The following is a 14,180-nucleotide window of genomic DNA, read 5'->3' as shown; positions in this document are numbered from 1 at the left end:
GCAAGATATAGCGTGATTTCAAATGTACAGTTAGAAGCAATTTCAGTCCTTCTGCAAACATGCAGGTCCAAGATGACAATAAATGATGTATATATTTTCATTACATTGCAATTATCAATATTTCTCTGTTAAATTCACAGCGTTTTCTGCCACTGTTTATCATGAACTTAGGTACACGTTCTTTGTAAAAGCCTTAACAATTTCAACATGAATTGATCATTCTTGGATCTCTCCAGAATTCTCTGTAACTGTCATGGATCAAAGGTAGCACAGACTCTTAAGTTTGTTAGTGTCACTAGGAAAATATAACACCACAGATAAACAATTTATTAATTGTCCAGATCAGAGCTGGGAATCCTTAAACTTGCCACGAACAACAGCACTCAAAAAGAGTAGCAACATCTAGTGGTGAACTTGTTTTTAACCTGAATTTTCAAGATTACATCAGAATTGCTTCACAGTACCACACCCAAAGTGAACAGAGCAATATCAAATATTATCCAAACCGTCATCACTTTAGTCTTTGCCAGCAAAAGTAGTCCAATGTATATAATGACTATTTTCTAACCTTGCATTTTAGACATTGTCGTAAATCATTCAGTTTAATAATGCCCAGTTGGCGTACTTACGGCAGGATGCCCAGGGCAGTAGCTGTAACTAGCATGGGATTGATAGTGAACATTAGCCCTGGGGTAGGTGTAATTGTTCCAGGCAGACTGGTTGTTGTTCCACTGTGGGGTAAAGCCAGGGCTCATGGTGACCCTTGCCTTACTGTTCTGGTATGTTCTCACTGCAGGACCTGGCTGATAGGGTAAATGAAAAGACAACTGTAAATAGGATTGAATGCAGCAAATATAAAACATGTTTTAGTATTTTTTATGATCAAATAAATAGTAACCTAAGAAATTAACCCTTTTAAGTTATGAAGTTTTAATATACTTGCACTTTAGCGAGCAATTTATTCACAAAATGTTTTGTTAAACTTTCAACCTTTTTTTATTGTGAAAATATAACATCAGAAACCAATGGACACTGACCCTGGTAGAAGATAAGCTATGATGGTGATAAGTGCTCAGCCACTTCTTAGAAGCTTTGGGCATGTTGTCAGCCTTTGATCTATTTGTTTGTCAAATATTTTGTTCTCTTGTGCTTGTTTTAAGTTCTTCCCTCCCTTTTGCCTTGATTTTGAAACTTTATTGCGATGCTTTCAAAGTGTTTTACCATGCAAGCTGACTCAAAATATTTGCTCAAGGTCTCTGCTTTTTTTCTTGCTTCTCATTATTAATTCTAATGATGGGCTGAATGGTCTCCTTCCACGTTGTAAGGTTCTATGTTTCTACTTATGAAATCTCTCACTGAGCTGTTGAACATTGCAATACATATTTATTGATTCCTATAAACAGCACAATGAAAAGGATGGAAGGGCAGCAGCAATAGAAATGTTACATTGTGTTAATATTTTTTATTCACAAAGAAATACCTTGGAGCACTTTGCAGGTACGAATGAGGATGAAATGGAAAAGGGGGCTTCATAGGAAGATCAAGGGAAAACACAATTGCAGAGAAGGATTTTGAAAGCAGAGAGCAAAAAATGAGATGTTGAGACAGTTCCAATGGGCAGATATAGAGGTTGAAGAACCAGCTGCCAAATGAGGGAAGTGGAGCCCACAAAACAACACAGAAAGCGTGGAGAAGCAGACAGCCATCAGAGATCACGAACTTAGATCAAAGATAGGCTGGCATGAAATTATCATGAATGTCAGAGCAACAGCAAGGATCATAACGTTAACTGAAAGATGGCAAATATTGGCATGATTGAGGGTGTCCCCATGTTTTAAGATAAAGACACAAGCTGCATTGACTGTTAAAGAGGACCAGCAAATAAAAACAAGAACTTGAGCAGGTTAAATCCTGCATGTCAGATTAAAACTGAGAAAATCAAAAATCTCATGTATTGATTTTCACACTTTCTCACAATCCTTGAATTTGTACTTCTATTTCTAATCCAAGAAAATAAAGCTTTTAAACTCCCCAGTATCTCCCGGCTTCAGCATTCTCCACACATGCATGAAGGATGGAAGTGGGCAAACAATTTCCTGTGTATGTTAAATTTCCTGTAGCTGCTGATTAAGAATTCAGACTGTCGCAAACTTCCTCAGCATCTTCTGTCAGGCTTCTTGCAGGAGAATTAAATGTTTGTATGATTTTGGAAGCTGAAGGAATTTTCGGGGCCAAAGCCTGAAAATCCACCAAATCCTGAAATCGCATTCAGACAGAAGCAAACAGGAAGCACTTCTGCTGCCCCCAAAAGTGCTGTGAATCAACAAAGTATAAACTCTCCAGTTGCATTTAGACACAAATATAATGAACAGAATCTTTTGTTGCCCTATATATGAAATGAGTGCAATAAGCATTACAGTACATTTCATTAGAAACCAACATTTGGCCAGTGAAGCTTGACTTCAATAACATTGAGAAATATAAGTCATTGTTCTGATTTGATCATGTTAGTTACAGATTAGGTTTTGGCCTAATAAGTGCCACTTCAATCCACTCATTTAAAGTGTCTACCTACAAGGTACAGAGCCACCACATTTTCAAGAGCTGCTTCAGATGAAGGGGGTCAATTTCCTTCACCCAAGCACTGACTCAGCTCTTGACTTTTTCTGGGGACAATTAAGTGAGAAAACTATTTGCCAATCAAAGATAGTAAGAACTGCAGATGCTGGAGTCAGAGATAACACAGTGTGGAGCTGGAGGAATACAGCAGGCCAGGCAGCATCAGAAGAGCAGGAGAGTTGACGTTTCGGTTCAGGACCCTTCTTCAGAAAGCCTTTTCCTACACTGTATATTTCTAATATGCATATCAAAGGATATCCTTGAACCTAACGCTGCACTCATATTGTAGGAACCCAGCAACACCCACATTGATTCCACCCCTGCATAACCTTACTCACCAACAATCCAATTTAAAAATTTGGCAAAACCTGACCCACAACTTCAAAGAAATTGGTGCAATCCCCCAAAACTGATTGATTAAAAACAGCTTAGTGATACTTGAAGAGTTAGATTGAAAGAATTGTGGGATTGGGCTTTAACAATTTCATCTTTTTTTAAAAAATCATTCACGGGATGAGGGCATCACTGAATGGGCATTTATTGCTCATCCCCAATTGCCCAGAGGACAGTTAGGAGTCGAACACATTGCTGTGGGTCTGGAGTCACGTGTAGGCCAGACCAGGTAAGGATGGTGGTTTTTTCCCCTAAAGGAAAACCAGCGGGTTTTTTACAACAATCAGCGACAGATTCATGGTCATCCTGAGACTCTTAATTCCAGATTTTTTATTGAATTCGAATTGTACCATCTGAGTCCAGCCATTTTGAGTTGGTGTCCACAATGACTAAGAACATTGAGTCCATGAAAGGATCTGCACAGTCGTCATGTAACCGAGTCTAGGATTTACTTGGCCTTTCCCACAAATGTGGGGGAGCTGCTGGTGGTAATTTTCTCCTTGTTGGCACTCTGGGCACTCCCCATCAATGCGGCTATGTCAACATCCAATCCTGGCCAGCAGACATAACTTCTTGCCAACATCTTCATTTTGGAAACCCCTGGATGTCCCTGGCAGAGTTCAGCCAGTATCCAGCAGTGACCTTTGCTCGGGTCAATCACTCTTGCTCCCCATAATAAGATGCCATCCTCTACTATGATCTGGTCTGTCTGGGTCCAAAATGGTTTCAATTCTGGTTGTGACAGCCCTTTAGTTTCCCCCATCACCACCAGTTGTTTCCGTTTCGCCAGGACCAGATCTTTCCCTGTCCAAACTCTGATATTGTTAGCTGTGACTGGAAGGATGTCCAGAAAGTTTAAAGCCATTACGGATTCTTCCAGTGGCTGTACCACTGGTGGTGTATCTGCCAGTGGGAGATGGCTCGAGGCATCCGCATTTGCTACTTGGCCTCTCGGACGGTATTCCAACTTGCATTTATATGTGATAACAGGGTGTAGAGCTGGATGAACACAGCAGGCCAAGCAGCATCAGAGGAGCAGGAAGGCTGACGTTTTGGGCCTAGACTCTTCTTCACTTAATATTAGAGCCCACCGCTGAAGTCGGCCTGAATTTGTCTTGATTTGATTTGATTTATTCTTGTCACATGTACCTAAGTAAAGTGAAAAGTTTTGTTTTGCTTGCAGTACAGGCAGATCATAACGTACAAGGAAAAATAGGTCACAGGGTGTTTAGACAGAGCGAGGTAAGTAAGGTTGTGGCTGCACAGGAGGTGCACAAAAGCAAGATCAATATTAGATTTGAAATTAGAGAGGTCCATTCAGCTGTCTAATAACAGCAGAGGTTGGGGGGGGCATTGTGGGTGGCACTGCCTTGACTTCTAAATAGATGTAGTTGGGGTTATGGTCTGTTACTTTTACAAATTTATACCCTTAAGGGTATTGGTTGAACTTCCTGCCTTCAAATATGACCGCCAAACCTTCCTTCTCTACCTAGGCATATTTACGCTCTGGATTAGCCAAAGTCCTGGATGCATACACTACTGGGAGTTTCTCCTTTCCATTGAGCCACCGATGCCGTACAAACACATTGCATGTCAATACCAGATCTCACTTGGGATCACAGTGTGCCAACAGCTGACAGGTTGATAGCTGTTTCTTCACTTCCCTGAAGGCTATGGCTTGGCGACGCGACCATTTACAAGGCTGATGCTTTTTTACAAGTTGATGCAAAGGTGCCAAGACGGAGGCCAGGTTATGTATGAACTTTCCATAATAGTTCAACAGCCCAAGGAAAGGCCTAAGCTCTGGTACTGACGTAGGGAGCCGGGGCACCTTTGATCACCACAACTTTATCCTCCAACGAGTATAACCCAGTCTTATCGACTCTGTAGCCCAAGTAGGTCACTTCAGGTGCCTGGAACACACACTTTTCCCTTCCAAGGCATATGCCTGACTGGGAGAACCGTCTAAGAACTATGACTAAGTTCTCTAAGTGATCCTTGTTGGCCTTCCCTGTTATTAGCACGTCATCTAGATAAGTGGCGACCTGGGGTAGTCCTTGTAAAATGGTCTCCACTGCCTGCTGAAAAAATTGCATTCGCTGATGAAAACACAAATAGCAGTCTCGTATCTTGGTACAAACCCTTATGGGTATTAATTGTAGCATACTTCTTGGAATCCCCATCTAACCGCAACTGCAAGTACACATGGCTCGTGTCCAACTTCATGAAGGACAGGCCCCCTGCCAGCTTTGTGCTTAAATCCACTAAGCGAGGGATTGGGTACTTATCCAGCTGCGAAAAGCAGTTTACTGTTTATTTACAATCTCCACAAAGGTGAACCGACCAGCCGGGCTTCACAATTGGTACAACTGGTGCTGCCCATTGCACCATCCAAACTGGTTTGATGATTCCTTCACTTTCCAGCCTTCAGGTTCCTGCCTCTAAGGCAAATGGCATTGGGTGGGCCTTGCAGAATCGTGCAATTGCTTCCTGGTCGACATGCAAGGTGGCCTTGACTCCTTTGATAGTCCCTGGACCATCCTGAAAATCCTCCAGGTATTTAATTAGGACTTCACTGAGGCAGCCATTTTCCAATCAAAAAATGTTGAGCCAATCTAGGTGAATCTTTCTCAGCCAATTTCGTCCCATCAAGCTTGGGCCCGAGCCTTTTACTACAAGCAGTGGTAACTGAAGCAGCTGCTTCTCATAAGAAACCGGAACCAGAGTTGTATCCTTAATCTGTAAATGTTCCTGGTATGGGTTGTCAATCCAGCCAAGGTCCTCCGCAAACTTAAGGGTTGGAGTCCAGAATTTTGTTAAAGACTGGCTCCTCAATTCATGAAAATGGCCGTGCCGGTTAACGACCTCCATTAGAACCAGGTGACCATTAACAAAATGTTTATTTTCATTGGTACTGATTTGGATATTTCTAAACAATTTAATTGATCCAAACCAGGTCCTTCCAAGGTGTGTAATCTCTGGCTACCAGCCTGTGAGTTTTCTTACTCAATTTAGGCCTACCGGGAGTCTTGTGCTGTGAGGCTTGAGTTCGCATATCGGCAGTAACGACAATGGCCTGCCGGCCCGGAACCTGAAGAAAATTTTAACCACTTGGCCGAGGCTTGGCTTTGTCTTGGGGTTTGCTGCGGGCTAACATAAAGTCCTTCTGTTCAGGATATGGTCTGAGTGAGACTATGTAAATGCTTCCATTGGAATATCCTGCAACTCATGCTCCACTTGCCGCATTTTCAACTAATAAAGCAAGTTGTAGTGCCTGTTTGAAGTCCATTTAGGCTTCAGCTGGTAGGTGCTTTAGCATGGTTATATCATTAAGCTATATACCAATCAGTCCCTCAGCATTTCATTGAGGGTTAAATCAAAGTCACATGCCTTTGCCAGTCTTCCTAACCCACTCAAAAATTCTGATACAGATTCCCCTGGTTCTCGAACTGCTGAATAAAACTGATAGTGTCTCAGAATTAGAAGTCGTAATATTCCTTAAGTAAATCTGTCAACTCTTGAAAGGTTTTAGTATCTGGTGCCTCTGGGAAAGTTAGGCTCCTAATAACTGAAAAAGCTGCAGGTCCACAAGCTGTCAGGAGAATTACTCATTGCTTTTCATTTAACCCAATGTCATTTGCCTGACAAAAATAATGCATTCTTTGCACATACTGGGCCCAGTTTTTGATGGCAGGATTGAATGAGTCAAGCTTCTCAAATAATGGCATGATGACAGAAATGCTTACCCAACTCAAAGATGACTAATTCTGAGTGCAATTCTGCCAGAGCGTGCTTTTCTCTCATCGTAACTGAAATAACTCCACAAAGGCTGCTTTCCTGTCACCAAGTCATCCTTTATTTACACATGAAAAGTCCTTGACATTGATCCAGCTTCTTCAGAGTCAGCTCTCAGAGTGAGCAGAATCTCTGACAATCCTGTTTGTATCTGTCAGCCAGGGTTCCCTGATTGGACCAGATTTACAACCCCAATCAGGGAACTCAAATTCGAGGAGGTCCGAAAGAGCTGCGGATGCTGTAAATCAGGAACAAAAACAGAAGTTGCTGGAAAAGCTCAGCAGGTCTGGCGCCATCTGTGAAGAAAAAAATCAGAGTTAACGTTTCGGGTCCAGTGACCCTTCGTCAGAACTGCTGCTTTCACTGCATCCTGAGAACCACACTCAGAGTCATGTGGCGTCACGTGCACACTCTTGACCTTTCCCTCCAACAGCATCACGACACACTGGCTCAGGGCTGCACCACTCCGCAGTTCCACCTCATCCTCAGGCTCATTCGCCATGCTAACAAGGAATTTATTTTCCTTTCAGGCATCGAAGCCCACAAGATGCAATAACTCAGAGATACAACTCTGGAACCTCTCTCTCCTCCCCTTCCTTCCGACTCCATCCACTGTTCCAATCCCACCTCCTGTCGGATATTCACCATTCTTCCTAACCTTCCGCTCTCCGATGCTGAACGTTCTGTACTCAGCAAAGGCCTCAGATTTATTCCTCTGCGTTCCCACCTTAATGAATTTCGGGCACAACATGACGTCAAACTCTTCTGCTGCCTTCGCCTCCGTGCTCATTTCTTTGGACAAGAGTCCTCTTTCCGTCCCACAGACCCCTTCGCCCAGACCCAACACTCTCCCTTCACCTAGACCTCTCCCTCTGGCCTTTTACCTGAACTCGATCTGTTCATTGAGAACTGTCGACGTGATATTAGTCGCCTCAATTTCTCTGCACCCCCCTCACCAAATCCAACCTATCTCCCTCCGAACTGACTGCACTCTGTGCACTCAGCTCTAACCCTAACTTTGTTATTAAGCCTGCCGATAAGGGTGGTGCTGTTGTAGTCTGGTACACTGACCTCTACACTGCACAGGCTGAGCGCCAGCTCTCAGATACCTCCCCGTATCTTCCCCTGGACCATGATCCCACCATGACACATTCGGCCATTGTATCTACTATGGTAACTGATCTTATTTCATCTGGTGACCTCCCCCGGCCCCACTGTCTCCAAGCTGATAGTCCCCCAGCCTCACGCAGCTCGTTTCTACCTCCTTCCAAAAATCCACAAACAGGACTGTCCAGGCAGACCCATTGTTTCAGCCTGCTCATGCCCCACAGAACTCATCTCTTCCTACCTTGACTCAGTCTTCCCTCCCCTGGTCCAGTCCCTGCCTACATACATCCATGATTCCTCTGACATTTTGCGCCATTTTCAAAACTACCAGTTTGCAGGTTCCAACTGCCTTGTCTTTACCATGGACATGCAATCCCTTTACACGTCCATTCCCTACTAGGACCATCTTAGGGCTCTTCGCCTCTTCCTGGAGCAAATGCCTGAACCGTCCTCATCCACCCACCACCCTCCTCCGCTTGGCCCAGCTTGTCCACAAAAAATAGGATGGGTCACCGGACCCGAAATGTTAACTTCTGATTTTTTTCTTCACAGATGCTGCCAGACTTGCTGAGCATTTCCAGCAACTTCTGTTTTTGATCTAGGAGGTCCACCTGGCTGACCTTGTTACAATCACTATACATACGGCAGGGTTTCAAACCTGCTCACCTTCTTTCATCTCTTGAGTTTCCCAAGGCCTCTGAGATCTGGATGATGTAATTTAATGACAGACTGACTTACAATGAAGACCATGGCTTAGTGATAACTTTTAAAAGTGGAAGCTGCCTCCTGTAAAACAATTAGTCACCAAGCCATCACTCTGCCTGTGTTAAAACTAGAGTGGGCAAGACCAAATGAAATGACTCAAACCTGCACATCTTTGGAAGTTTAAGGCCCTGGCTCTGGGAATTTTGACATCATCACTGAAATAAAATGATGGAGCCAAATTTTGAAGGATCACGCTCAAATCCATCATTTACTCTTATTGATGTTACTTAACCCTTTGTGCATTTCAAATATTTTCTCACACATGAAATGAGAAATTACTTTTGGGCAATGGAATGGGAGCATCCCTAACACTCGCTCAGTTCTGTTTTGTCGATGGCTACTTGCTGTTTCCAGTTTTTTGGCTATTTCCTGGTCCTTTCAAACCGCATGCCGATGTACCTTCAGGCAACCTGAGCTGGCACTGAAGGGGATAAAGCACTGCTCAGCCCACTTCCTAAAGAACATGGCCTCACTCTTGTCTTGATTTAACCTGGCTTCAAATGCTAATTGGTTTGCACACTGACAGTGGATCCAATTAAAAAGTGGTGATGCCCAGCCATGTACAAGGTATCTTTAACCTCAGTGCCTCTGTGTGTGGGATAGCCACCTCCTCCCTGATGGAATTGCCAGAAGTTTCCACAAAGCACACGATCGTGACAGAGGAGACAGGGCTGTCCGACCTGACTCCAGGTTAGATTCATTCACACTGTGCTGCTGATGTTTGTTTAGAACATCTGTACCCAATTGTGGATTTGCTGCCAAACTCCACTCTGGCAAGTAGATCTGTCATGTAGGTGTGCGACATTCTGTCAAAGTACTTCTCTTGTTAATAAAGCAGGTTTCCAACCTCCCGAGGCCCACATGTAGATGATCATAACTGAGCAGGGCAGGGGTCTCAGAGATCTTCCTGACAGGCACAGCACAGGTCTGGTCAGAGCGAATCGCCAACTACACAGCAGACTTGACCCAATTGGTAATGACCCTTCACCTTATGCCTGTAGATGAGGGTGAAGATGTCTTTCTCATGGAATCAGACATGCTATTGTGTACTCCCGTGCACCTTCAGCAGGTCCTGCCTGATCAAGTCCCACAGATGAACATAGCTCAACCGAGTCAATCTGACTAACTGCTCTCATTATTTGAAGTTTTCAATCTATTATACTGTCACCCTCTCAGTTACCGAATGTAACTGGGCAGTACAACTTGTCGACAAACAGGCCAACTCTCTGTATCATTCGTCATAATAATATGCTGAAGTAAATGCCTAATTATTGAGATCTTGGTGTAATTCATCCCCGTTCCAACTGTAGAAACAGTGTCCTAGAAATTATTTGAAGGGTACCTTCCATATTTGACAGGGAAATGCCCTAAAATGTATCTACAATGGAGTTTCAGTTTGACAAATGACTGCATAAAATTGAGTTAACCCTAAGCTGCATGGCAGGAAATGGCTTTTACACAACACATTCGAAGTTCATTCAAACTATCTAGCCTTGAAGGTTCCCAGATCATTTTGTCATAAAAAAATTCCCGAAATGAAAGCAATTAAAGGTCTATGTAATAATGATCGGAGAAAGACTCATGTTTGTACTACAGACATTTCTGACAAATAGGGCCATTATTCCAAGCTCAGGCTTTGAGTGGAACAGCTAATTGAACATAAACATGTCACTTCTCCCCACTTGCGAAAGAAAAATCTCTTCAGAAATGCAAAACTGCAAGAGAAAGGGTTTCAAAAGTCCGAAATTGATACCTGTCTTGCTTTGGGCAAAGCCAGGCCCCACGTATGGTTGAGTGACAAGAGTTGGCATCCTGATTATTTTTTTATCAATTGATTCAGAGATGTTTTAAGGGCAGGTGGGATTTGAACCCATTCTGGCCCAGAGGTAGGGCCACATTATGATCAATAGTGCGTGGTGAGGCCTCCATTCAAAACTAAACAGAGGATTAGCACCTGCATCCGGAGTGGAAACAGACTGACACAATCACACCTCCCAAAAAGGAAAAGTGGCGTAGGCTTTGAACATAACAAAACACCACCGTCTGGACAAACACCTATAAATTAAGTTGATTACCAAAACTGACAAACAATGTACGGTTTAACCCGAATACAACATTATCAACTGCAAAGACCTCACATTCTGATCTTTGGTGGAATTAATACCCAGCGTCCACTGCTGCGGATTTATTGTGAGTCAATGGATTGCCACCATAACTTCAGCAGCTTGTGCTTTTTTTCAAAAATCGTCCAATGAGGATTTGCAATTCAGAACTATGAGGCCAGCAGAGGCAGAAACCGTCATAACATTTAAAAAACATTTAGATGTGCACTTGTGATGCCAAGTCATACAAGGCTATGGGCCAAGTGCTGGAAATATGGGATAAGAATAGTTAGATGGTTGTCTTTGACTGGCACAGACTGTTTGGGTCGACAGGCCTTTTTCTTTGATATAGATCTCTATGACTCTCTGATTCTAACTCCGACCATTCATATTAATTATCTGTGACCACAACTTTACTTTTGTAATCAATAAACCAGCACTATAGTTGCACGGCCAATTATCTGATTCACAAGATAACAAGGTGTAGAGCTGGATGAACACAGCAGGCCAGGCAGCATCAGAGGAGCAGGAAGGCTGATGTTTCAGACCTAGACCCTGCTTCAGAAATGGGGGAGGGGAAGGGGATTCTGAAATAAATAGGGAGAGAGGGGGAGGCGGATAGAAGATGGATAGAGGAGAAGATAGGTGGAGAGGAGACAGACAGGTCAAAGAGGCGGGGATGGAGCCAGTAAAGTGAATGTAGGTGGGGAGTTAGGGAGGAGATAGGTCAGTCCAGGGAGGATGGACAGGTCAAGGGGGCGGGATGAGGTTAGTAGGTAGGAGATGGGGGTGCGGCTTGAGGTCGGAGGAGGGGATAGGTGGAAGGAAGGACAGGTTAGGGAGGCGGGGACGAGCTGGGCTGGTTTTGGGATGCGATAGGGGGAGGGGAGATTTTGAAGCTTGTGAAGTCCACATTGATACCATTGGGCTGCAGGGTTCCCAAGCGGAATATGGGCTGCTGTTCCTGCAACCTTCGGATAGCATCTGTGTGGTACTGCAGGAGGCCCAGGATGGACATGTCGTCTGAGGAATGGGAGGGGGAGTTGAAATGGTTCGCGACTGGGAGGTGCAGTTGTTTAGTGCGAACCGAGCGTAGGTGTTCTGCAAAGCGGTCCCCAAGCCTCCGCTTGGTTTCCCAATGTAGAGGAGGCCACAACGGGAACAGCGGATGCAGTATACCACATTAGCAGAAGTGCAGGTGAACATTTGTTTGATGTGGAAAGTCTTCTTGGGGCCTGGGATGGGAGTGAGGGGGGAGGTGTAGGGGCAGGTGTACCACTTCCTGCGGTTGCAGGGAAAAGTGCCAGGTGTGGTGGGGCTGGAGCGGAGTGTGGAGCGGACAAGGGAGTCACGGAGAGAGTGGTCCCTCTGGAAAGCAGATAAGGGTGGGGAGGGAAAAATGTCTTTGGTGGTGGGGTCAGATTGCAGTTGGAAGAAGTCTCGGAGGATGATGCGTTGGATCCAGAGGTTGGTGGGGTGGTACGGGAGGACAAGGGGGATTCTGTTTTGGTTGTTATTGCGGGGAGGGGGTGTGAGGGATGAGTTGCAGGAAATGCGGGAGACGCGGTCAAGGGCGTTTTTGACCACTGAGGAGGGGGGAGTTGCGGTCCTTGAAAAACGAGGACATCTGAGATGTACGGGAGTGGAATGCCTCATCCTGGGAACAAATGCGGTGGAGGCGAAGGAATTGGGAATAGGGGATGGCATTTTTGCAGGAAGGTGGGTGGGAGGAGGTGTATTCCAGGTAGCTGTGGGAGTCGATGGGCTTGAAATGGATATCGGTTTCTAGGTGGTTGCCAGAGATGGAGACAGAGAGGTCCAGGAAGGAGAGAGAGGTATTAGAGATGGTCCAGGTGAACTTAAGATTGGGGTGGAAGGTGTTGGTGAAGTGGATGAACTGTTCGAGCTCCTCGTGGGACCACGAGGCGGTGCCGATACAGTCATCAATGTAATGGAGGAAGAGGTGGGGTTTACGGCCACTGTAGATACAGAAGAGGGATTGTTCCACGTAACCTACAAAGAGGCAGGCATAGCTTGGGCCCATGCGGGTACCCATGGCCACCCCCTTTGTCTGTAGGAAGTGGGAGGAATTGAAAGAGAAGTTGTTGAGGGTGAGGACGAGTTCGGCTAAGCAGATGAGGGTGTCAGTGGATGGGGACTGGTCGGGCCTGCGGGACAGGAAGAAGCGGAGGGCCTTTAGGCCATCTGTATGGGGAATGCAGGTGTATAGGGACTGGACGTCCATGGTAAAGATGAGGTGTTGGGGACCAGGGAATTGGAAGTTCTGGAGGAGGTGGAGGGCGTGGGTGGTGTCACGGACATAGGTAGGGAGTTCCTGGACCAAGGGGGAGAAAATGGAGTTGAGATAGGTGGAGATAAGTTCTGTGGGGCAGGAGCAGGCGGAGACAATGGGTCGACCAGGGCAGTCAGGTTTGTGGATTTTGGGAAGGAGATAGAAGTGGGCGGCGCGGGGTTGGGGAACGATGAGGTCGGAGGCTGTGGGTGGGAGGTCACCTGAGATGATGAGGTTGTGGATGGTTTGGGAGATGATGGTTTGGTGGTCGGGGGTGGGGTCATGATCAAGGAGGCGGTAGGAGGAGGTGTCGGAGAGTTGGCGCCTGGCCTCGGCGACGTAGACGTCAGTGCGCCATACTACAACTGCGCCTCCCTTGTCCGCGGGTTTTATGGTGAGGTTGGGATTGGAGCGGAGGGAAAGGAGGGCTGCACGTTCTGCGGGGGAGAGGCTGGAGTGGATGAGAGGGGTGGAGAGATTGAGGCGATTGATGTCTCGATGGCAGTTGGAGATGAAGAGGTCGAGGGAAGGTAGGAGGCCTTGGGGTGGTGTCCAGGAGGAGGGGGTGTGTTGGAGGTGGGAGAAGGGGTCAGTAGAGGGAGGGTTAGACTCATGGTTGAAGAAGTAAGCACGGAGGCGGAGGCGGCGGAAAAACTGCTCAATGTCCAAACGTGAGCGGTATTCGTTGATCTGTGGGTGGAGGGGGACAAAGGTGAGCCCTTTACTGAGGACTGACCGTTCATCCTCAGTAAGGGGGAGGCCTGGGGGATGGTGAAGACTCGGCAGGGCTGGGTGCTGCAATCTCCTCTGGAGCTGCTGGCTGTGGAGGCGGTGGGCAAAGCGACGTCGGCGTCGGTGGTGGGCCGTGCGGCGTCAGCTGTGGGCGGAGTTGCATCGGCGGTGGTGGGCGGAGTTGCGTCGGCGTCGGCCGTGGGCGGAGTTGCGTCGGCGGTGGGCGGAGTGGGGTAGGCGGCAGCAGCAGCGGTGACGGTAGGTGCGTCCTCAGTGTCTATGGTGTTGGCCTCGGAAATGGAGGCGGTGACATCAGCAGCGGTGTCCCGGAAGTGGTGTACCCGGCGGCGGAGGATGTGACGTCATCCGTGGGT

The 14,180-nt window shown here is 46.2% G+C and overlaps 1 protein-coding gene across 1 annotated transcript in view; it reads right to left on the bottom strand.

Annotated features, from left to right (window-relative positions):
* Positions 1 to 14,180, bottom strand: part of rbms3 (RNA binding motif, single stranded interacting protein) — a 1,299,340-nt gene that overhangs the window by 736,361 nt on the left and 548,799 nt on the right. Inside the window, exon 4 of the mRNA XM_048612311.1 lies at positions 630 to 803. Within this exon, the coding sequence (XP_048468268.1) occupies positions 630 to 803 (174 nt within the window). The remainder of the gene's footprint in view (positions 1 to 629; positions 804 to 14,180) is intronic.

Source organism: Rhincodon typus, chromosome 2 (genome assembly GCF_021869965.1).
Source record: "Rhincodon typus isolate 14 chromosome 2, sRhiTyp1.1, whole genome shotgun sequence".
NCBI lineage: Eukaryota > Metazoa > Chordata > Chondrichthyes > Orectolobiformes > Rhincodontidae > Rhincodon > Rhincodon typus.
Note: the sequence above shows the minus strand (reverse complement) of the source record. Positions and strands in the feature narration are given on the sequence as shown.